Genomic DNA, 25282 nt, shown 5'->3' with positions numbered 1-25282 from the left:
GATTTTTGATACTTATCTCTGATTATTTTCGTAAGACATATTCCTAGAAGTGGACTTACCGTAGTCCTCCCTTATCAGTAGTTTTGCTTTTTGCAGTTTTAATTACTTGTAGTCAACTGTGGTGTTAAAATAGTTATACTAAGATATTTTGAGAGATAGAGCACATTCACAATACTTTTCTTATAGCATGTTGTTTTAATTGTTCTGTTTCATTATTAGTTATTGTTGTGAATCTCTTACTGAACCTAATTTATAAATTAAACTGTATTATAGGTATGTTCACATAGGAATAAACAATATATATAGGGTTGGTACTACCCACAGTTTCAGACATTCACTGGGGGTGTTGTAATGTACCCTGTTCAGATAAGGGGGGACTAGTGTACTGGATTTAAGGCATGAACGTTCTTAAAACTCTTGATGAACACTACCGATTCACTCTTTTACCGGTAGTATGTAAGAATGCCCATTTATTTTTTAAATGACACTTTATCTTCATTGGGATTTATTGTTATTTAAAAAATCTTTTCCAATTTGAAAGTAAAAATGACATCTGTTAGCTGCTTTAATTCATATAAGTTGTTACTCGTGAGGCTAAACCTTTTTAAAAAATGTTTCTCAGCAATTTGTGCATTGCTCACGACATTTTCTTATTTTTCTATTGCAGAGATATTATATTTATTATCGATTTGTAGAAGTTATTTCTTGGGGGGGTTTAAAGTATTATTCTTCCTAACTCCTTTGATACAATTGTAATAGTTCCAAATAAATGGCTGAGGATGAAATTAATTTAGTATTCTAGTTTGCCCAAGTATCACATATGCTGTGCCTGAATTATAATTTGATGAAAATAAGTGCATTTTATTAATGTGCCTAACACTTAAACAGTAAAATATGATTTGATTCTTTGATTTAGGATCTCACACAATTTCAGAATGATCATTATTAATTACATTCTGGGAATTTAAGAATCTCTCACATAAACTCACCTACGTAGCAGATATTACTTTCTTATTTATGTAGAAAGGTTTGCCAGTTTTTGAATTTTCAGTCATTTGGATTTGAGACAAGTGAAAGTTTATTGCAAAGAGAATTATTTTGTTAATCACTTGCACATGAGCATCTGTCCTATGTAAGATACTATCTAATGACAGTAAATAAAAGCTGTTATAAGAGAAGGAATTTAGGAGGTGGTTGTCAAGATATGACATTCACCACACTGTAAGACACAATGTTAGAAATGCCAAATGAGTTGTAAAAGCAGTAAATGGTATAGGAACTCAGAGGAAGCAGCAGGAGGAAATCACAGTGGTCTGCAGGGGTAAGGAAATAAATTCAGAAGCAGTGTGGCGGCAGGTCTGGATTCAGCTATATTTCAGCCTGTTTCACAGGTTGGTATGAAGGTGTCACATAATCTTTGTTACAAAGATGGTTGACTTTGCCACATCTTAACATGTTACAGCTTTTTGTCTTAATTTTTGGTTGTTACTGTTTGCCTATTGATTACATTCATTTCTTTCCATCTTGAAATTGCAACATGATAGTAAACATTGTGCTTAAGCCATTCCTTGTCCTTGTGGTGCCAACCACTCCATAGAATGTTGGATGAAACCTTCAAAATGGAGGAGAAAGATGGTTTTTAGGCAGAGACAATGTTCATGTGAAACCAAAGAGTTTAGAGAAACTACTAAAATCACCCAATCAAATAGAAAAAACTACAAGGAACAAACACAAATCCACTTATTAGTATGAGACTATTGCATTTCCAAGGGTGCCATAGACTAATTTCCCAGCAGATTGTCTTAGTCTGTGAGCCCTTCACAGTATGGAATCCTCCTTATCAGCTCTCTCTACTGGGCTCCATAGGAGCCTGAAAATGAAACATAAAGTAGGTCTCTCTGCTGCAGAGGTTTACCCAGTGGCCAGGCGGTAACTCTGCCAGAATATAAAGAAGGTTGTGCACTTCATGTAACAGTGACTCTAGAATCCAATTAAAAAGTTTAGTGTAAGGCACAGTCATTCCCACTTAATCCGATCATGGTTTAATGCAATCCTCTGCTTATTTCAATCAGTGCCTTTGGAGCCAAATCAATTGTATGTCTTTGTTTCCACGTTTTCTTTGGTAATTTGATCATGTTCAGCTGTTTAAAAAAATAGCTCAATTGGGAAATCTGGCAACATCTTTTAAGAATTGTGACATAACATAAAGCGAACAAAGAAGCTCCAGAATGGCCAGCAGACTCCAAATTGACAAAGTAGAAGGAAAAGTTCAGTTGCCTAAAATGAAAGTAGAATAGAGTGTGGTGGAGTTGAAGAGAAAAATTCTTGCAAAGAATCTTGAGTCAACATGAACTGATAAAATATTGTTGATTGCTTCTCTCTACACTCACTCCAAATTACTTGAAATTTATAAATATGTTAGGTTGGCTGTTGGTGTTTTGGAAGCCAGTCTTCCAGTTGAAATGACAGAAATAGTATTAATGCATTTCTCTGATGCCAGTGGTGAAGATACCTTCTATTAACTTTGCAAGGGTATCACACTGAGCTTTCCATATGTTAAGTTGGCATTTGCTTCATGAGTGGTTGTAGTGTATTGCTTTAGGGAAGGCTGAGGAAGGCCAACGATGCAAAATGGCCACATTTTCTCTATTGGAATTTGAGTTATTTCAAATATGTACATGACTATTATAAAGTTTAAAGTAGACTCAGATGGTTAATTCTGCAAATTGAATGATTTCTGACTGTCCATAATGGAATAAGAGGATTACTTTGGTCTGTGCAAATATGGGTGAGATTGACAAGCTGCAAGTCCTAGTGATTGCAAATTTCCCATTTCACATCGCTTTCAGAGTTGAGGTATCTGGAAAATGTCTGAAGCTCTCTGCAAATCATTAAAGGGAGAAAAAAATATAAATTTTTCTCAATAGCCTTTTGAAGAATATGCCAAATGGCATGTGCCACAGTTCCCGTTTCAATATGCCAGTCATGTCTGGGAGAACAGCATGAGCTGCCCTTGACAGGGTTACCTATGGAGTCCCAAATGTGGTCTATGTGGCACTTTTCAAGAAAGCTTTAGAAGTACAGCAGTGCTGTGTCCTTCATTTATTAAAATCAGCTATGTCAAATTCCTCACCATACTCATTTAAGGGTCTAAGTTCTAGGCAGCTGAGTATTTTATTTTGTCCCATTCCATGGGGAAACATTAAATAAATGGCTCTACTACACATACATTTAACTTTGAAGACATGTGTGATACCAGAATGTGCCTCACCAAAGGAAAAAATGAGAAGTAGGGTCAGATTCTTCTCTGTGTCTGGGTTTGGAGGAGGGAAATGGAACTCATAATGTGATTCCCATCAGCATCTAGCCCTTTAAACTATACAAATGAACTGCTCAATTTAATGGAATTCTAAAAGTAAAACAAATGCTTTGTTCTTAGTGAATCTGCCATTCAAAGCTGCTCTTGGCAGCACATCAACTGAACTTGAAATGTCGTTACATGGGTATTTTTATTGTGCTTTCTATCCTAACACATCTTTTGAGCTATTGGAGTATCGAACAGAGAAGGAGGAAGGCCAAATTCCTCTCAGAGTGACGTGTTCCTATTAATATAAGGTCTCCGTTAGCTGACTTAGCAATAAAGAACTTACCTTAATACATAGTTTTGGCAATACTGCAGTAGTTTAGAGGCTAAAAAGTAACAGAGCATATTAAAATTAGTTTGTGGTAGAAAGGGAAGCAATACAGCATAAGGAGTTTTTTTTTATAAAGAAATGTATTATAATTGCTATCAAAGTGAAACTATTGCTCTGGGGAGACCAGGCACCAAAAAGTGCCACACAGTTTGGAATGTAAGAAATCATACTATTTATTTAGCATTTCCTATGTTCTAGGCATTGTGCTATGAGTTTTTCCATATAATTTTTCATCTAAACCTTACTATATCCATATGAATTACAAAAAGGAAATTGAGGCCTTTGCACAGTAAGAGGCAGAGTTAGGCTTAAACCCATTATCTCCCTGATGTCATGGTTTTCCACTAAATTTTGGTGGATTATTTTTGTATTTTTTGATGTACACCAAAACATTAATATTTTTATTAATTTGTCAAGAGTATTTGTATGACTCTGCTTATATTTATTGGAGTTTTCATGTGAATATGCAGAATTTTAAACTGTTTCTTGATTTTAAAATATTATTTTAGGCTATCTAATTTGGAGTATTTTTGTCATTGAAGTTATGCAAAAATTTTGGAAAGACTTTTTCAGTAGTGAGATGCATACCCTGGGGTGTCTGAAAGTGTACAAAAGAAAATTGAATCCTTGCTTACTCCCTGCTTATAGCCATGGAATCCCTGGGGAGAGATGCTGCATTAGGAATGAATTTACAAAGTTATTTGGCCATGTTTTCAAGGGTGCATGATTTTCACTGTGAGTCTAGGTCCTATCAGGCAGGAACTAAATGGATGCTCTGCTGTCCTGAGGACAGAAGTGCGTTTGACACAGCAGATGCCCGAGGGCAGAGGCCCCATCTTCTGTCCGAGTCCAGTTTGCTTGGCTGATTGTTGTCCAAGGGCAGGTGAGTCGGAGGACTCAAAGCCTATTCGAGACTTTTCCCACAGAGAAAGGCTATTGGTTTGCAAGTTATTAGTACTCAGTGGGGAAAACAATCTCTCTTAGTTGCATCCTTGTTATGATCTTCCTCTTTCATCTATGTGAAATATTGTGCAAATGACCTTTGGAATATATTGCTATAAAAATAGGCAGGAGCCACATTTTAGAAGACATTGCATTTCTGATTGAGGAGTGCTTAGAGTCTATTTTGCCCTTAGAAGTTGTTGATTAGAGTTGAAAAGCAGAACAGTGATGTGATCAGATTTCCCAAGCCTGAAAGACAAATTGTATGTCCACTTTCTAATTTTTGCTACTCATGTAGAAGAATCTTTTTTTTAACTTGCATTGAGTGAATGAATTATTTGATATGAAGCCATTGTAATTTGCTGATATATATCACTGCACTGTTTTATAGCAGTGATATTATTGGAACTGTTTTAGCTGGTATCTATTCCTACTAACTTAAGGGACTCCTTGCCTTAATTATACTTTTACCCCCTTTTTAAATTGACAAATAAAAATTTTATGTGTCTGTGTTATACAACATGATGTTTTGATATGTGTATACATTGTAGAATGGCTAAATCAAGCTAGTTAACATATGCTTTACTTCACATACTTATCATTTTGTGTGTGTATGTGTGTGTGTGTGTGTGTGTGTTGAGAACACTTAAAGTCTACTTTATTAGCAATTTTCAAGTATCGAATTGTACTTTTGCTTTTGCCTAATCTTGCTATAGAAGAACCAATAGTGAAGAGGAAAAGAAGATAAATGAATATTTGCTGATCCATGGAAAGTGCCAGTCAATTTTACATATATAATTTTATTAATTTAAATTTTATATGCCTGTCTTAATCCAAAGACTATTAAAAATGCATGTAAAACTTTAAAAAAGGTAAACCCATTAAAGAATTAAATAAAAAGAAAAATAAGATAAGAAAAATAAAGGAAGCCAGTGGAGTTTGTTGCACAAAATGCCTGCCAGGAGGACTCTGTACACTTGCTAGAGGTGATTACAAATCACACTTGGTTGGGGCTTAGGGCCTTTAAACTTCTAGTGCAAAGAGGGAGACATGATGAATTAGGTGATTCACAATGTTCATGAGATAAAAGGAAACCTAGGAGCAGCCCACCTAGTTCTGGAACCTTGTTTTTCTTCCACGAGTCTTTGTAAGGAAGACTCTGGAACATTTTATTTTGGCTGCCAATAGAAAGGGTTGATATCCTTGGATGAAAACTAAAGAGTCAGATGAGATCCACTGCTGCCTGGAAGCCAGCTGAGGTTGTATCTGTGGGCAGGGCTAAGGCTGTCATCTTCAGCCCCTAAATATCTCAAGCAAGACCTTTGTAATGAACTTCCTAAGATAAACTCTTTTTCTCCTTCATATTACAGCCTGCAGTTATTATGTATGTTTATTTGTTTATAATTTCTTCTCCCAAATAGATTATACTCTGCACAAGGGCAGGGGTTATAGGAGTCTTATTTATCCTTACATCTCCACATAGCACAAAGTCTGGTGTATATTAGGAGCTCAATAAATATTTATTGAATGAAGAAAGGAATGGAAAGAACTGGTCATAATATGTACCCTAAGGTAACTGAATCAGCCTATTGAAAGGGATTTTTAACTACTTATAAGCCTGGTTATACTAGCTAACCAGGCTTTAGGAATGTTTGGAATGTTTACCAGAATGATTGATCTTAGAACAGCTGATATAAGACATTCTTCTTGCCAATAATCAGATAGCATCAGATGACCATTGTCTGTTGAGTTTGCCCCACACAGGAACCTGTAGAGTAGTTTTTCTAATTCATATCTCACCAATGAGCCCATAAAAGCTCAAGAGAAATTGAATTATGGGTTTATTTTCTACTTACCTAATAAATATAATGAAAAAAATATTTTTAATCAAGACTTTTTCATGAGCATACTATATAATTTGGTTGTGATATTGTAGCAGCTACATTTACAAACATTAGTTAACTGTTAGGCTTTTCTAGAATAATCCAGGTGTTTGTGGAAACTAGTTATACAACCAACTTTTGCCTGCTTTTTTTTCCAAATATGGATCACTGTCATTCCTGATGAGAGAATACATGAATCCATTTCCAATGGTGGCTGATTAAAGGCTTTGTCCTCCCACCCTGCAGAGACACGGAATACAAAGGGCTGCAGCTCTCCCTGGATCAGATCTCGGCCTCCAAACCAGCCTTCTCCTATGCCAGCAGTTCCACTCCCACCATGACTGACAACAGAAAAGGGGTCAAATCCAGGCTCGCCAGCTCAAAGCCAAAATCCAGGACTTCCCCTTACCCTCAGGTAAGTGCATTGCTGTTTTGCAATTTTCTTTTTTTGGTGACCTGGTTTGATCTTGAAATTGAGGAAGTATTAAAACTGGAATTAATTATCTGGTTTCAATAAAGTTAAAAATTCTGTAAATCTGGAAGGTTTCTAAAACTAACATTTTCTTCCTTTTCTTCCTTTAAAACAATTGTGCTAGTAAAAATTTAAAATGATTTCGTTGTTTACTGCACTTATACAAAGGTCATGAGAATCTAGTTGTTGTCAGAACCATAACTTCTTTGTGATTTTAAGGAGAGTGACCCTAAATTTTTTTCCCACAACAAGTAACTAGAAAGATGTAACCAGCATCACAAAATATGGAAAAACAAGAGCTTGATGTAGAAAAAGTGAATTTTAGGAGAGGAATTGAAGAAGAAAATTAAGATGTGAAGCCAAAGAATCCAGGATGCATTTCACGTGAGATTTGAGCACAGATTGATTATTCATGAGGAGGAATGACATAGAGAGGGTCTTTTAGATGGCAGGAATGGTAGGAAAAGGAAATCTCCTCTCATCTTTGCAAGGTGGTGAGTTGGTGAGACCCAAAGGAGGTATTTCAGAAATACTTCAAGGTACTAATGTGGGTCATCGTTCTTGGAAGAAAAAAAATTATTTTTCTGGTCCATCATTGAGACATCGAAACTAGGTTGTCAAGGTGTGTGCCTGAAGGAAGTAGAATAGGACTGGGCATTCTCTACTCCCAATATCCCGTGTCTATCTGCTCTCTGTCCTTATCTTTTAAGGGCACATGTCAAACTTCCTGCAGTTCACTAAACTCCAGAGATGATTCCTGGGCTGGTATAAAACAAAACTGATTTCTGAGTCATTTATTCTTCCATGTGGTCTTTATCATTTATGTTTTTAATGTATTTTAAAGTAAAAATAGCAATCAGTGGGTACAGAAACTATTATTTCCTTACTTGTCATAGCTATATTATTCTGTTGATATCTACAGGTATATACTATTTAAGAAATGTTGTTCATTGAACACATGATCACTAAGAAGCTACTATTTGCTAGATTATTTTAGTGGCTTGGTATATGAAAATGAGAATACCATGGTCTTTGCCTCCAAGAGCCTCATGTTACATAGTTTGAAATCTGCAGAAGACCAGATTTCTTTACTCTGACCAAAGGTAGGAGAGTAGATTTGTGATACCTAGATGTTTTCCAGTGTACAACTTCTGTTATGAAGACTGAGCACTTTACTTATAAAGTGTATTTTAGTCAAAGTCACTGCGGAGAGGGAGCTGCTTCTTTTACTGAACATCTAAAGAGAAGCTTTTCTTATTACTATCTTGTATCTTGGGAAGAGAGTTTTACTGTCTCTTTTTACTACTTGGAAGGATGGATGATGCCTTTGGGTAGTTCTCTCCTTTAATATATAGAAGTTTTAGACACATAGATGAAAGGAGAATTTAAATTAGGAAATACTAAGTTAAGAAGGAGTCTGTCCATTTTATATATAAATTAAGCCACAAAAATAAAAAGTCCTCACTGGACCTCCAAAACCTCAGTGTTTACTCTGTGCTCTCTTCCATGCTCAGCTCTTAACATTTAAATTTTCTATTAGTTTATTCTAACAGTAGACTAAATATTTTAACTGCCATTAGACTACTCCTTGTGTGTGGGAGGGGTTAATTTGAAAGCTATACGTGTTCTGTAACTTCAAAGAAAAAGTAATACAGAAGAGTGGAAAGTAGAAAAAAATTCTCTTTATTATTGATTATCCCTCTCCAAAATTGTCCTTCCTTCTAGAAATGGTCTATGATGTATAAAAATCATGTACATGTACACACTTATATCCTCATAGGATTTTTCTTTAGGTTTGTGTATTCATTATTGTGGTTAATACTTATATAAAGTAGTCCTTAGAATTTTGGCCCTATGTCTCATTTAAAATTGCACAGTCATAAATTAAGTTTACTTAAAATTTACATTTATGCCTAGCAAAGATTTTTCTTTAATTGTGTTTACTATAGCTAATCATGGTGCTAGGTCAATTATTGAATGAGTTCCTATTATCGGAGCAGCTAATAAGTAGACATAGAAATAGAACATTCTCCCTTCCTTTTGAAGAGCCACTGGTATAGACAGACAAGTGAACAGACATTTGTAGCAAATTGTCACAGGCTGAGTGTCTTCTGGGGGCACACTGGAAATGTATGACATCCAGGACAAACTCATCATTGTTTCTGTTGGAAGACAACAACTTATAAATCTTCCATCTTGGATTCTAAATTCTCAAAAATTTTAAAGAAAAAAAATAGCTTCTCAAAAATCTTTAGTCCAAATTATTCTTATATTATCAAGGAATCATTAACTTTTAATTTACATACATCATTGCTATTATGTGTTTTTGACTCAGCAGATGTTAGCTGAATACCTGCATTGGAAAGAGATTACTCTGGCTATTGTTGTGGTTGAGGGTTAAGGGTTCAATAAAAATGCTAGAATATAAAGAAGTGGTATAAGAAACATTCTTAAGTTTTGCAGTACAGTTGAAGTGGTCAATTATATACTACAACGAATGGTGTGTAGGAGATGTTGTATACAAAGGGCTTCCTGAGTGGTGTCAGTGATGTGAACTCTGGCTGGGCTGACTGAGGAAGGTATTGTGGGTGCCCTGGCTTTTTGGATAGGAGTCGGATTTATGGGCATAAGGGAAGGGAAAGAGGACTTCAGGAAAATGAAAGTCATTATGAGGAAATGAAGGAAAGAATTATTAGTGTGATTGGACCTGGGGTTGAGTGGGGAAGAGTTGATCTCTCTGAACAAAGGCTTGGAGGGAATGATATGTTTAGAAATATAGATTGGTGCCAAATCTGTAGGCAAGGCCAAGGAGTTTAGAGTTTGTTTTGTGGAGAACTGTAAAGGATTTGGATAGGAAATGAGAGGATCAGTGTGGTTGAAGCAAGAAAAACTACTTAGGGGACTAATTTTAATAATCTGCTGTCACCCCATGAAGATGTAGTCTAAAGTTCTCTACTGAAGTAAAGGCACTGTAGAGGAAGAATGGATAAAATTTTCTTTTTAAATCCTTGGATGCTTGTACCTCTTCTTGTTAGAGATATATTTTGATCATTATAGATTTATTTTGAAATTATACTTTTGAAACTTAGTAGTTAATGACACACTTGTATTAAATTCCCCTTTACGTTTAAATTCCTTTTTAGTGACTGAATAATGAAACATATTTAATTTTAAATTTCTGCCCATTTTTCCAAAAGTAGTGACAGTCTTTTGTTTTTTATTATTTCCATATTTTTAGCATCAAAATCTCATCAGGGTTTTCAAGAGGTAGTTTCCAGAGCAAATTTCACCTCATAGGGTAATATCTTGTGCTTCTTATTAGTTATGTAAATCGTGATTTAATGATTCTATCAATATTATTTATTAGGCCTTTTGCTCTATTATATATTAGGCATATCTAGAAATTTCTAACAGATGTTTGTCAAATGGCAGACAGAAACACTGCCTTTTGGAATTATTTAGGCATCCTTATATGAATATTTGAATTCAATTACTACCACCCAGTTTGTCTGTAGTAATAGATGAAACTTCAGGTCTCTTTCTGGTATGAGATGCCCTTAGGAATGATTTTAGACTTGATTACATTATGGCCACTTAATGAATGGCTCAATCACCTTTGTACCTTTATGTATTACTCGGGACAGGAGAGGTCAAAATAGAATTGTTTTCAATGGCTTTGGAAAAATTGCAAGAAATATCATAATATTTCCAAAGATTCTGCACATAGCTACTGTGCTGCTATACAGCAGTAATCTTACCATTCTGATAGTTGTATATTTATTGTTTATACTCACAAAAATAACATTGCATTTTTCATAGTTCTATTGAATTAGAAATATTGAGTTTATAGAATTTATTTTTCAGACATTACCTACTGGAAATTGCTACAATATTTTCTACCTATTGTTATGAAACTATTCATAGCTACTCTGATACTAGACGGAAATTATCTTGCCATGGTTTAGTCATGTCAATCATGAATAAATTGCCTCCTGATTCCAGAGTTTCCTTTTAAACTTCTCACTTTGGCATATTTATAGTTACGTTTATTACAGATAGTGCGTGCCATCCTGTTTTACTGCATCATCCTGCCCTCCTCTTGCCTTTTCCCTAGTCAGTAATAACCAATACACTATATAATTCTGTAATAACAGTGCATGCATAAGACTGTGTATTCTTCTGAAATCTGAAAGTATTTAATCACTTGCTGCAGATACACTGTAACACTTGCAGATTTTATTCCACATCTGTTACCTTAAATAATCCCACAGAACCCTCTTAATTTTCATTGCCAGCAATCTGGCTTCCTTTTGGTTAAGGTAGAAACTCTCCTTCTGCAAAGGTTCTTTCTGGTCTCAAAAATAAATATACCAGTGACTGCTATGTTATGAGCCTGACTTTTTAAGTCACAGAGAAAAGAAGAATCAATAATTTCTCAAGCATAGTTATCCCTTTATACTCAGTACTTTTATCTCTATCATTACAGGTATCCCTTCATTTTATGTTTTATATGTAACATGAAAACATGTAATCTTTGACTAGTAATAACAAAAAAATTTAATGCATTTTGTGAAAAAAAATGAGGTTATCTTCCTAGAAAGTCTTATACTCTACGGGCTTATTTCTATCTCCTGGCCATGTATAAATTTGAGATTAGTCTCCCTCTCCTATAGAAATATCAGAAGATTATTAGAGTGGGCCTTTGTAGTCTTTTTAGATTATCTTCATAAATGAATTTCAGAGTATTATTATTATTATCTTTTTTTATTTCAGCTTATCATGGGGGTACAAAAGTTCAGGTTATATATATTGCCCATGTCCCGCCCATCCCCCCTCAGAGTATTATTTTATAAAACGTTTTGCTCTGTGCTTTGAGTTTGTGCTCTGGTTTTTACTAATTTTTGCATTTAGTTAAATACCTGTGATGTGCAATAAAATGCTAAAGGTGAGTCCTGAAGGAAAGGAATTGTGTCCGGAGTGTGTTTGGGAAGGAAAAACCAACATTTTATAAAGGAATTATGAGATGTGGTCAGTCATGGGGCCTCGAGGCCACAGCTTCAGCCTTTTCATTTTCTTGGCAGATAGACTGGAGAGAGTCAGACAGTGGTGTCCAGGGGCTGTTGGCTTCAGCTTATCCATCCCTGATCACTGCTGGATTTTCTCCATGATCGCTTTATGGAATCATACCTTGGTCACACACTTCCTCATTAATCAGCTTCCTTATGCCCCCAGATTTACCCATCACTACCCTGCTTCTTTATCCTCACTCAGCATGTGAGTCTCAGGAGGAACCAGGGTACTTTATTTGAAATAGGTTAGTGAAGTCTTTTATAAAGGACACACAAACTTGCTGAATGAATATTCAGGAAAAAGGAGCACAGAGAAAGGTACCATTTTAGAAGACATGATGGGTACAAGGGTGAAGAGATGGAAGAGAAGTAACAGTGGGGATAGGCAAATGTTTGTCCAGTTTACCTCAGCCATTATAGAAAACTTCTTTAACCTTCACCTTGCTTTGGAGCACAACAGTATAAGATATGGGTAAAGGTAAAATAGGTATTTATGGCAGATAAACTAGGTATATGGGATTAGATATAGGATTGTATACTTTTTGGTTAAATAGTTTACTCCAGTGGGTAGCTATATTAAGTGTAATATTTCATTGATGTTTACTATTTTATAACATTATAGTACACACTGATATATGGCACCTAAATGCATTCCTAATATTGTGAATTCAATGATGACAAATTGCAAAAGAAATTAAATAGATGCCTAGATTTACTCACCATTAGATTTATAAGAAAGCAGAAAGAGCTATTGAATAAGAAAAGACCAATGAGAAGAAACAATGAGAAAAAGTGGCATAAATGAGGAAGGTGAAATGAAATTTAGTAACAATGAGAAGCTGAATGAAAGAAAATTTGGGGGTGATAAAAGTAAAGTCCATGAGGACAGCAGATTGCCCTGGCCACCCAGAAGTCCCTGGTAGACATGAGCAAATGGATGGATGATCCCACCAAGGTGATGGGGAAGATGGAGAAAGAAGCAGGGAAGTAATGTGATATGGTAAGTCCTGGGGATACAGCTCTTTCCCAAAGGGCTTACAGATTTGGTGGAAGAGATAAAAATTTAAAAAGATCGTTTAAACAGAGTGTAGTATGTAATGTGATAAAGGCGGCCATGGTGGTGTCAGTGGCAGTATCTGTGGTGGTGTTGGTATGTTTTAGGAGCTGACCTGCCTTTCCAGCAGTGGGCTGGAGATAGGAGTTGGGAGCATATAGTTAGAGAACAAATGACCTCCAGGCTTAGATAGCTCACATGCTATGGGGAGTTATCAGCAGGGTTGGATTTATCCCTGTTTGCAAGGTTTAAAGTGGGGGTGCAAGGTGACAGTTAATAACCCCCTGGCCTGGCTTGGGTGCCCATTCAAGGACCAGGCTCATGCTCACTCTGAACTCCCAGCTGTGCTCCTCTATTCTCTTACCCATTTGCTCTTCTTCCTCCATTGCCTGTGTTCTGGGAGCTCCCTCACTCTGGATGATTGCAATAGCATCTTAATTTTATTAATTCCCATTTTAGGAAAATTTTCTCTCCAGTCTGCCTTGCTTCCCAGACTGACCTTAAAAGACCACTGATCATGGCAGTGCTTGGAGACCTGCCACAGCCCTATCACTCAAGGTCATTTATAATTTGGCCCTACATAACCTTCCCAACATTCTCTCCTGTTGGTCTTCTCTCCTTGAATCCTGTGATCTAGCTGTACCAGTCTACTCATTATTTGCTGAACGCCTTATCCTTGTCTGCCTCCATGCTTGTGCATTTATTTCTTCCTGCATTGCCCCTATTTTTCAAAATTCTGCCTATTTTCTAAGGTCCAGATCAAATGCCACCTCTTTCATGAAACAGTACTGAGTTATATTTTTCCTTTGGACTCCTGTTTAGAACAATCTGCCTTCTACTACCTTCTATATATGTTGTATCTCCACTTTTAGACTGTAATCTCTTTAAAAGTAATGACCATGTCTTTTTCATACCCAACTCCCTCCCCACCACCCCTAATATCTAGTATGGTATCTTCTACATATTTTCTCACCAAATGTTAATGGAATGCATAAATTAATAAATTTAAAAAGTATGTGAAAACTTTGTTAGTTGTCTATAGAGATATAAAAACCTCAAGAGAGGGGGAACATTCTGCCACTAAGGAATTTATAACCTACATGAAGAAGCAAAAGATATGCATGGAGGACAATCTATGGATGGTTTGACAAATGCCAAATCCTGTAGAATAAATAAAACACTAAAGTGTTGAGGAGAAATTAGATGTAATGGAATCTGTGAGTTCTTTTAAGAGTAAAACTTTGAGCAAGCACTCTCTCTCACACTGAGGGGTGGAGAACCATTCACTTCCTGTGCTGAGCTGGGCTTTCTAGTCTTCCTGTCTCCATGGTTATGTCCAGTACAAAATGGAGAGATGTGACAGCTGATATTTGCTCTATGTGTGTTTTGATTACAAAATAAGTGCATTGACATTTGAGTGACTGTGTTAGAAATGCTATTTGGCTTTGTCTTCCATCTCGGTTACCATTTATTAATAATAATCTATATTTTTTGTTCTATACCTTTAGTAGTGCTGTGCTCTGTGGAAGATAGATTTCCTCTGTAGCAAAGGGAACATCTCTCAAAATATTGTTTTCTGTTTGTTTTGTTTGATTTTTGATCTCCTGGACACAAAAGGCCTTGTGCAGGTCATATTCCTTCATAATGTTTCTTGAACCTTAGCACCTCCCCACTACCTTTGTCCGGTTTTACACTCTCTGGAACAGGACATGACATTTAGACAATCTCATCTGCCTCTTTATTGTTCTTTTGGTATCTGATCATTCCTGCCAGACTGTTTTCTGAAATATTGTTTTCATTATGCCTTACTGTCCTTTCTTGAAAACCTGTAGAAGCCCTTTATTGGTTATAATATGACATCCAATCTCCACAGTCTGACCTAGGCTAGATCTCTGCCTCTGCCTCCCTCATTCTGCCCACCCTGGCTCCTTCCATGTCAGTTCTCCACTCTAGCTGGAGTCTGTTTACTTTGTCTGAGAATACTTTGTTTTTCAAATCCTACCCATTCATCAAAGTTCAGCTGCAGCTCCACCTCTCATCCCCACAGATTCCTGGGCATAAGGCATAATTCATGTTAAACATGTTACTGTTCCATAATGTAGCATAGTTTAGATCTGGGAAAGAGTTGTTGTCAAAAAAGAAATTGAGCAGTGGGTTAAGCAACTCTGCTAAATCAAATGAGAAGCCCCTGCTTCTGGCTTAATGGAAGAGATGCTGAAATTTGCAGTTCTGCTCCCCAGCTGAAGAAAAGAGAAGTGGAATGGCTGAATCACTGTCCAAGTGTATCTAGGGAAGTTGATTTAACAAATTAAATAGTGAAATTAAAGAGGGAAATGCCTTACTAACATATACTAACTTATGGTGGGATATGACCTATTCATAATGGGAACTTTCTAGAGTTAAGAAAGTTGGATTTGGATATCTTTATCTAAGAAACATAGATTTCTTTAATTCTTCTTTTTTTCATAGATTTGTAGGAAACTCCTTTAGCATGTTATAGTACATTGAATTGCTTTGTTTTCCTGGAAGGTCAAGGTTCTGATGTAAGCAGAATACACATTTTTCTCAAGCTCATGCAGAACATACTCCAAGATAGATCATATGGCAGGCCATACATCAAGTCTTAATAAATTCAAGAATGTTGGAATTATATCAAATAGCTTTTTTGACCACAATGGTATGAAACTGGAAATCAATAACAGGAGAAAAATTGAAAAACTCACAAATACATGGAAATTAAACAACACACTCCCGAACAACCAATGGGTCAAAGAAAAAATGAAAAAGGAATTCAAAAAATATTTTGAGACAAATAAAAGTGGAAACACAACATATGAAAACTTATGGGATGCAGCAAAAGCAGTTCTAAGAGAAAATTTTATAGGTATAAACACTTACATTAAGAAAAATGAATATGTTAAATAATCTAACTTTACACCTAAAGGTGAAGAACAAACTATGCCCAAGGTTAGCAGAAGGAAGAAAATAATAAAGATTAGAGCAAAAATAAATGGATACAGAATAGAAAACAATAGAAAAATATCAATAAAACTAAATATGTATTTGAAAAGATCAACATAATTGACAAACCTTTAGCTAGATTAACCAAGGAAAAAAGAGGACATAAACAAAATTATAAATGAAGGAGGAAATATTACAACTGATACCACAAAAATACAAGGGATCACAAGAGACAACTATGAACAATTATATGCTAGCATGTTGGATAAGTTAGAAAGAAGGGATAATTTTCCAGAACATACAGCCTACAAAGACTGAATCATTAAGAAATAGAAAACCTGAACAGATCAATAATGAGTAAGGAGATTGAATTAGTAATCAAAAATCTCCTAAAAAAGAAAATCCCAGGACCAGATGATTTTACTGGTGAATTCTACCAAACACTTAAAGACTTAATGCCAATTCTTAAATTCTTCCAAAAAATTGAAGAGGAGGGAATATTTCCAATCTCATTTTACAAAGCTAGTATTATCCTGATACCAAAGCCAAATGAGGACACTACAAGAAAAGAAAATTACAGGTCAGTATCCCGAATAAACATAGATGCCAAAGCTCTCAACAAAGTACTGGCAAACAAAATTGAACAGTGTATTAAAAAGATCATACAAGCCGGGCGCAGTGGCTCATGCCTGTAATCCTAGCACTCTGGGAGGCCGAGGCAGACGGATCGTTTGAGCTCAGGAGTTCAAGACCAGCCTGAGCAAAAGGGAGACCCCATCTCTACTAAAAAAAATAGAAAGAAATTAGCTGGACATCTAAAAATATATATATAAAAAATTATCCAGGCATGGTGGCGCATTCCTGTAGTCCCAGCCACTCAGGAGGCTGAGACAGTAGGATTGCTTGAGCCCAGGAGTTTGAGGTTGCTGTGAGCTAGTCTGATGCCACAGCACTCTAGCCCGGGCAATAGAGTGAGACTCTATCTCAAAAAATAAAATTAAAAATAAAAAGATCATACACCACAATCAAGTGGGATTTATCCCTGGGATGCAAAGATGGTTCAACATATACAAATCAGTAAATGTGATATATCACATTAGCAGAATGAAGGATAGAAATCATGATCATTTCAATAGATGAAGAAAAAGAATTTGACAAAATTAAACACACTTTCATGATAAAAACTCCCCCAAAATGAGTATGGAATGTAACTTAACATAATAAATACTGTCTATGACAAGCCCACAGCTAACATTATACTCAATGGTGAAAAGCTGAAAACTTTTCCTCTAAGATCAGGAATGAGAAAAAAACAGGAATAGAACAAACAATCCTCATATTTACATAGAACCACAAAAGATCTCAAATAGCCAAAGCAATTTTGAGAAAGGATACCAAAGCTGTAGACATCACATTTCCTGATTTCATACTATATTACAAAGCTATAATAATCAAAACAAACTAGTCCTAGCATGAGAACAGACACATACATCAGTGGAACAGAATAGAGAGCCCAGAAATAAACATACACATATATGGTCAACTAATATTTGACAAGAGCACCAAGAATACACAATGGGGAAAGGTTAGTCTCTTCAATAAATGGTGCTGGGAAAACTGGATATCTACATGCAAAAGTATGAAACTGGACCCCTATCTTATACCACTCACAAAATTAACTTGAAATGGATTAAAGACTTAAATGTAAGACCTGAAACCATAAAAATCTCTAGAAGAAAGCATGGAGAAAAAGCTCCTTGACATTGCTCTTGACAATGGTTTTTTGGAAATGACACTAAAAGTACAGGCAACAAAAGCAAAAACAAATAAGTGGGACTACATCAAACTGAAAACCTTCTGCACAGCAAAGGAAACAATATAATGAAAAGCAACCTTTGGAATGGGAGAAAATATTTGCAAACCATATATGTGATAAAGGGTTAATATTCAAAACATATAAGGCACTCATACAATTCAATTCAATTGGCGGCTTCTCTGGTTCCACTCGTGGGACCATGAGGCTCGGCCAGGCTCCTCTCTTGGGACCCGTTACCCCCACCCGGGAGCACCCCAATAAAGCCTCTTTACTTATCCCTTTTAACTCTGCTCGTCTTTCTTTCTCTGGTGCCAGCCACTCTGGTCTTAAATATAAAAAAAACAAACAAACAACAATTCAATTCAATAGCAATAAAAAGAAAGAATAAAAGAGAAAGATTCATTTAAAAATGGGCAAAGACATATACAAAAATTAATTCAAAATGGAGTAAAGACTTAAATGTAAGGCATGAAACCGTAAAAATTTCAGAAAAAAATATAGGAAAAATTTTTCTAGACATAGGCTTAAGCAAAGAATTTATGACTAAGACCGCAATGGCAAATACAGCATCAATAACAATAAATAAATGGGACTTAATTAAATTAAAAAGCTTCTGCACAGCAAAGGAAATAATTACCAGAGTAAACAGATAACCTACAGAATGGGAGAAAATATTCACAAACTATATACATCTGACAAAGGATTAATTTCCAATATCTACAAAGAACTCAAACAAAACAGCAAGAAAAAAACGAATAACCTATCAAAAAAAGGGCAAAAGACATGAACAGAATTTTTTCAAAAGAATATACACAAATGGCCAACAGACATGAAAAAATGTTCAATATCACTAATCATCAGGGAAATTCAAATTAAAACCACAATGAGATATCACCTTACTCCTGTCAGAAAACAACAGATGCTGGTGTGGATGTAGAAAGAAAGGAACACATATACACTATTGGTGGGACTGTAAATTAGTACAACCTCTATGGAAGAGTATGGAGCTTCCTCAAAGAACTAAAAGTAGACCTACCATTTGATCCAGCAATCCCACCACTGGGTATCTACCCTCAGGAAAAGAAATCATTTTATCAAAAAGTCACCTGCACTTGAATGTTTATTGCAGCACAGTTCACAATTGCAAAGATATGGAATCAACCTAAGCTCCCACCAGTACATGAGGGGATAAAAAAAATGTGGTGCATATATGTACCATGGAGTACTACTCAGCCATAAAAAGGAATGAAATAATGTAATTCACAGCATCTTGGATGGACTGAAGCCCATTATCCTAAGTGAAGTATCTCAGGAATGGAAAAACAAACATCACATCTTCTCACTGATAAGTGAGAGCTAAACAATAGGTACACATGGGCACAAAAAGATAACGAAGGACATTGGAAACTAAGAAGGGGCAGGTGAGAAGTGGATGGGGGTTCAAAAAGGGTACAACGAATGCTGTCCTGGTGGCAGGCACACTGAAAGCCCTGACTTCAGCATTATAGAGTGTATCCATGTAACAAAAACGTTTGTACTCCCTTAATATTTTGAAATTAAAAAAAAATGGGCAAAGAACCTGAATAGATATTTTCTCAGAGAAGATGTATAAATGATCAACAGGTATGTGAAATGGTGTTCAATGTCACTAATCTCAGAGATATGCAAACCAAAGCCACAATGAGATATCACCTCACACCTGTTAGGATAGCTATTATAAAAAAGATAAGCAATAACAAGTGTTAGTGAAGATGTGGAGAAAAAGGAACTCTTGTGCACTGTTAGTGGAATGTGAATTGGTACAGCTTTCATGGAAAATAGTATGGAAGTTCTTCCAAAAATTAAAAATAGAACTATGATATGATCCAGCAATCCCACTTCTGGGTATACACTGCAAGGAAATAAAATCAGTATGTTGAAGAGATGTCTTCTGTACTCCTATGTTCATTGCAGTAGTATTCACAACAGCAAAGATGTAGAAATGACCTAAATGTCCACTGATGGATGAATAGATAAAGAAAAGATGGTTTATGTATATACAAATGAATATTAATCAGCCGTAAAAGAAGATGCCATTTGCAACAACGTGGATAAACCTGGAGGGTATTATGCTAAGTAAGTCAGACAGAGAAAGACATATACTGTATAATTTCACTTACATGTGGAATCTAAAAAAGTTAAACTCATAGGAACAGAGTAGAATGGTTGCTGCCCAGGGATGGGAGTGGGAAAATGGGGAGATATTGATCAAAGGGTATAAACTTTCACTGATAAGATGGATAAGTTCTGGGGATCTAATGTAGAGCATGGCGACTATTGTTAATAATATTGTATTGCAAACTTGAAATTTGCTAAGAGTAATCTTAAGTTTTCACGTTACACACACACAAAGGTAACTGTGAAGTGATGGATGTGTTAACACACTCGATTGTGGTAATCATTTCACAGTGCATATGTATGTCAAATCATCGTGTTGTATAACTTAAATGTATACAATTTTATTTGTGAATTACATTTCAGTAAAGCTGGGGAAAATGTTCTGATGAACATTGTTTAATACATAGTTTAATACATAGTTTATTCTATTTTAGTTTTCCTCATTTTTGTGCTTGGCTTAGAATAAGAAAATGTAGACCCATACTCCCATTTACAGTTACCAGTTTGAAACTGATTAACTTGCTGGAGGCCTTTGAGCTTCAACTTATTTTCACAACATTATAAATCTGATAGACCTCCTCTTCCAACATGCAGAAGGCTGGTAATATGCCTGCCAATCTATTGGCCCGGTTCTAGGACAATGCTACCAGCAGCTTGGGCAGCCCATCCTTTGTCCAGATGCAGAGCAAGGCAGTGGAAGACCAAACAAAGCTGCAGTAAGGGGTTGGAGCAGGTGGCACCACCTTTACCCATCTAATTCAAGCCCATCTAATCTGCCACTTATATGTGAAAAATCAGAGAGTGAGTCAGAGCATCAGTGAAAGGATCAAAGTGATTCTTATGTTTAAAGCCCATCACAGAAGAAGATTACCATTAAAATTAGTGCTACTGGTCCTGGAAACCCATGATTTACCCTATGGACTAGATTATTTCTATATTACATGCAAGTTGAAATATACTCCATCATTTACAGCTGTGAATTCCATGTCATAAAGGGCTTAATTAAATGTTTACTCTATATTTGTTATTACTTATTTAAAATATTGAGTGCAATGAAAATGCTTAAGTTTTTAGGACTTCACCTTTGTATTAACAAAAGGGATGGATTGTGGATTTCATGGTTTGGGAACACCTCTCTCAGTATGGAACCCTGTACAAGATTCCTTATGGAATTAGACTGGAGGAAACTCAGCCCCAGGTCCTGTGTGCTGATTCCCTTCTAGCTGCACATCACCCTGACAGCTAATGAGAGCTAATGAGATGTTGAGTATGGTTACTTTTCTGCTTTTCTGTGAGAAAAATGAGTTTATCAAATCCCAGGAACATTTCTGTAACTGTGTGTATGTGTGTGTGTGTGTGTGTGATTGTGTGGGGATGGATTAAAAGAAAGCGTATGACATTTCAAACCACATTTGAGGTATATTAAAAAACTTCCCATGTTTCTACTTCATCAAATATATCAAGCAATTTACAGGTATGAAAGATTTTTTGCCAGAATATTTTTCTGAGCTAAATCTAACAATGGATTTAAATGTGGATTAAAGTTAAAAACAATGTCACAATAAATAATAGGGTATACTATAAATTGATGAAATAATAAAATAATGAGTGAAAATCTTGTGAACATATTTATAAAATAGATTTGGGGACACTGACAATTTATACTATTCTCTAAAATAAAGGAAGAAATGGTCAAATATTTAAAACTTCTAATAATTGACTTTAGATTCAGTATTTTACTTCTCATTATTTGTACTGTTAGTGGGTATATTTATTGCTCAATTCCTCTAGTGAAATCATCCTTGACTCTGGAATGTGACTCAAGATTGATATATTTTTTCTTTTAGAATACATTTTTTACTTTTTCTTCAAATTTTTTTTTAAGATTAACTCTTTAGGAACTATATATAATTAAAACTGAATTTCATGCAAATATCTCAGGAAGGTTCTTTTCTAATGGTAAATATTTGTGTGACTTGTGTAGAAATAATATACAACTTAGTTTTTCTTAATGTATATTACATGCAGAATTATCCTTGTTTATTAATAAGACAATAAATTAGAAATAACATGACAGTAAACATTTCTATCTATTATCAGTAGAAGTTCAGGAATGTAGAGTACAATTTCTACTTTATATTCTCTTTGCAGTTTCAGGTAGTTATGTTTTGTAGGTACTAAAATTTTTCAAGTTGGAAATAAACTTCATTATTTCATTCCTGTTCTGTTGCATTATCACAGGCACATCGTTTCAGTTAGCCTCTCAGATTAGCAAAATAACTTGCATTATTGTCATTTTAAAAGGCATTTGATTCTGGCATTAGTTTTTCTCTTATCCTTATGTTTATCCTCGAGAAAACTCCTGGCAATTTCTAATATGTGTGTGCCAAAGCCGTTCTTTATAGTAAACATGACTCCTGTTTGAGGGAAGCATCAGAACGGTGGGGGTTATTTTAATGGACATGCTGTATTACTTTAATCTAACCCTTTCACCATCTGTTCTTCCCATAACAGTGAATGAAAAAAAGAACATATTTTATGTTTCAGGGTTACATTAGTAAAAAGAAAGATAAAAGTGATTTAAAAGCATGCATATGTTCTTAGTACAGTGTAGTCTGCATCTGTGATTTTTTTCTCATGGTTCAGACACAAATCAAGAGAAAAGCTGCTCATGCCTGATAGAGTGAAAGTTTTTCATGGAAAACAGGACTTTACCAGAAGAGGGTCTCTTTATATATTTTATAGCTATAAATGATAAAAAACCTCAATGAGCTGCCAGAATAAAAATAGATAACTGTGACATCTATTGTTGGAACATCTGGCATTTTTCCTGAGCTGGGTTGTTGCTGCCACATCCAGATGAATGCAGAGCACCTGTCTGGAACATGCTGTTGAAGCAGGAATGAATCTTACGACTGTAATCAAAAGAAGAATATCTCTGGGTGTAATTGTGGTGGAAGACTGTTTCAGGGACTAGAGGACACCACCAAAGATGTGTGGAGATGGCTTACTGGGATGCAGAGGTTGGAGAAAGTCCTCTTTGTAAAAGCATGCTTGGGGAACTGGGATCCATTACCGCTTAGAGGGTAGGACACTGTTGTCTTTCTTACCTAAGTACAGTGTATCTCAGTATGGGATAGCGGAAAAGAGCAAGGGCTCTAGAATTGCATCTGTCCTCTTAAACCTCATAATTGTGCAACTTTGGACAAAAAACAATGTTTTTCAGCCTCATTTGCTATGTATCTAAAGGGATTAATACCACTCTTTCAAGATGTTATCATTTAATAAAAATAATGTTGGTGGAATCTTTGCATAGTGACTAATGCATGAAAATATTTTATAATAGTAACTATTCTTATTATGGTGGGTATTAGTTAGCATATACAAATTATATAGTAGGTTACCTCGTGTTTTTTTTTTTTTTTTTTGAGACAAAGTCTCACTCTGTTGCCTGGGCTAGAGCATAGTGGCATAATCATAGCTCACAGCAACCTGAAACTCCTGGGATCAAGTGATCCTCCTGCCTCAGCCTCCCGAGTAGCTGAGACTATGTGTGCGTGCCACCACACCTGGCTAATTTCTCTATTTTTTGTAGAGGCAGGGTCTCACTCTTGCTCAGGTTGGTCTCAGACTTCTGGGCTCAAGCAATCCTCCCACCTTGGCCTCCCAGAGTGCTAGCATTACAGGCGTGAGCCACTGTGCCTGGCCTAGCAGGTTGCCTTTTTGTTTTTTCCCCAATGTGTTACCCAATAAAATAATATTTCCATCTGTTAACCACAACTTTGGTTAACAGATTCCTGTTAACATTGCCACCAGGATGTTTCATTCATTGTATTTCAGTATTAAAACATTAAAGAACATTTACTTTTATTAAGTAAAACAAATTATGTTCACTCATAGTTTAAATTCCATTTTAAATTCCACTATATGTACCCTGGCCAAAATACCATTGAAGTCACTAAAGAAGCATTAATATTCTTCTGATATAGTAACCTTAGAGTTATGCTTTTTTTCATTTTACAAGGGTGAAACTAATTATTTAGTGAATGTTGATTGGAAATACATTCACACAAGTTGCCTTTTAATTAGTCATAGTTATTTCCCTTTCCGAAACAACTTACGATATTAAAGGAGAGAGTAATGGTTCCCTTCTTGAAACTCCTATGCTATATTGTTTTTCCATCTATTCAGGTCCTTGCCATTTTCTAAGTTGTATTAAACTTACACTCTGTGCATTCTTTATACCCCTCATAATGTGAACACCTTGAAGATGGAGCTGAATTTCTCATATCACCTGGAATGCTACCTTGCAAATAGTAGGTGTTCAATAAATATTAGAATGAATGTTAGAATGAATTATTGTAAATGGTTCCTACTGGGTGCACATTAAGCCCCAGTGGATGGCTCAGGCCTTTAACTAGATGAGATATCAATCTCTTCTAGAAGGAATGATTCTTTTATGAGTTGAATCCCAAAGACAAACTGAGAGACTGGGATGTTGTCTATCATCCATTTCTGGCAGTCATCTGAGCTCTTTGACTACCAGCCTCAGTCCACCTTTGGTAGATGACATTTGGTATCATGTTTCTTGAGAACAAAGGCCTCCCTCGTCAGTTTTTAATTTGCAAGCATGAATGCTTGTTTTGAAAATTAAATTTTAAATAAGAAATTGGGGTAAGTTAAGGTGCAAAGTGTTCAGAATGACAACAAATTTTCTAAGAAAGAAGAGGTCCCAGCAAAATTAACCAAAAATTGATTTTTAGTGAACTTTCCTTAATTTACTGGCATAACCTAATTAAAATGGGGAATTAAGTCGTTCAGTTTATCAGTTTTAAATAGAGGAGAAAGTGTTGTTACCTTTTCAAGGGAAGAAGAGCAAATACTCTATAGCTCATAAAGTATAACCTTGGTTTGCTTAAAAATAGTGTAGATATCAAGAATGGCTGGGAGAACCATGCACAGGCTTGCATGTAACCTAACTGTCTATGATTCTCCCTCTTTTCCACTCTTAAAACACATCTTTAGGCTTTTAATCAGTGTGCAAGTGATAAAAGAACTGTTGGTATCAGCTCTTAGAACTGTTGGTATCAAAGTGTATTCCAGTTTTGAAAAGTGGAATATTTGGAAGAAAAGGCCCTGGTGTGTATGTGATTGCCTAGTGTCCTCATTCCTTTTTGCAGTTGGGAATGTTGAGGTTTTTTTGTTTTTTTGTTTTTATCCTTTATCATATATA

General features: G+C 35.7%; 1 protein-coding gene across 1 annotated transcript in view; it reads left to right on the top strand.

The window, feature by feature from the left end:
* SIM1 (SIM bHLH transcription factor 1) overlaps positions 1-25282 on the top strand; it is a 67089-nt gene that overhangs the window by 27278 nt on the left and 14529 nt on the right. The window contains exon 9 of the mRNA XM_045544078.1: positions 6767-6935. Coding sequence (XP_045400034.1) covers positions 6767-6935 — 169 coding nt within the window. The remainder of the gene's footprint in view (positions 1-6766; positions 6936-25282) is intronic.

The sequence above is a fragment of the Lemur catta genome, chromosome 2, assembly GCF_020740605.2.
Source record: "Lemur catta isolate mLemCat1 chromosome 2, mLemCat1.pri, whole genome shotgun sequence".
Lineage (NCBI taxonomy): Eukaryota > Metazoa > Chordata > Mammalia > Primates > Lemuridae > Lemur > Lemur catta.
The sequence above is the reverse complement of the archived record's forward strand: the minus strand, read 5'-3'. Positions and strand labels throughout refer to the sequence as shown.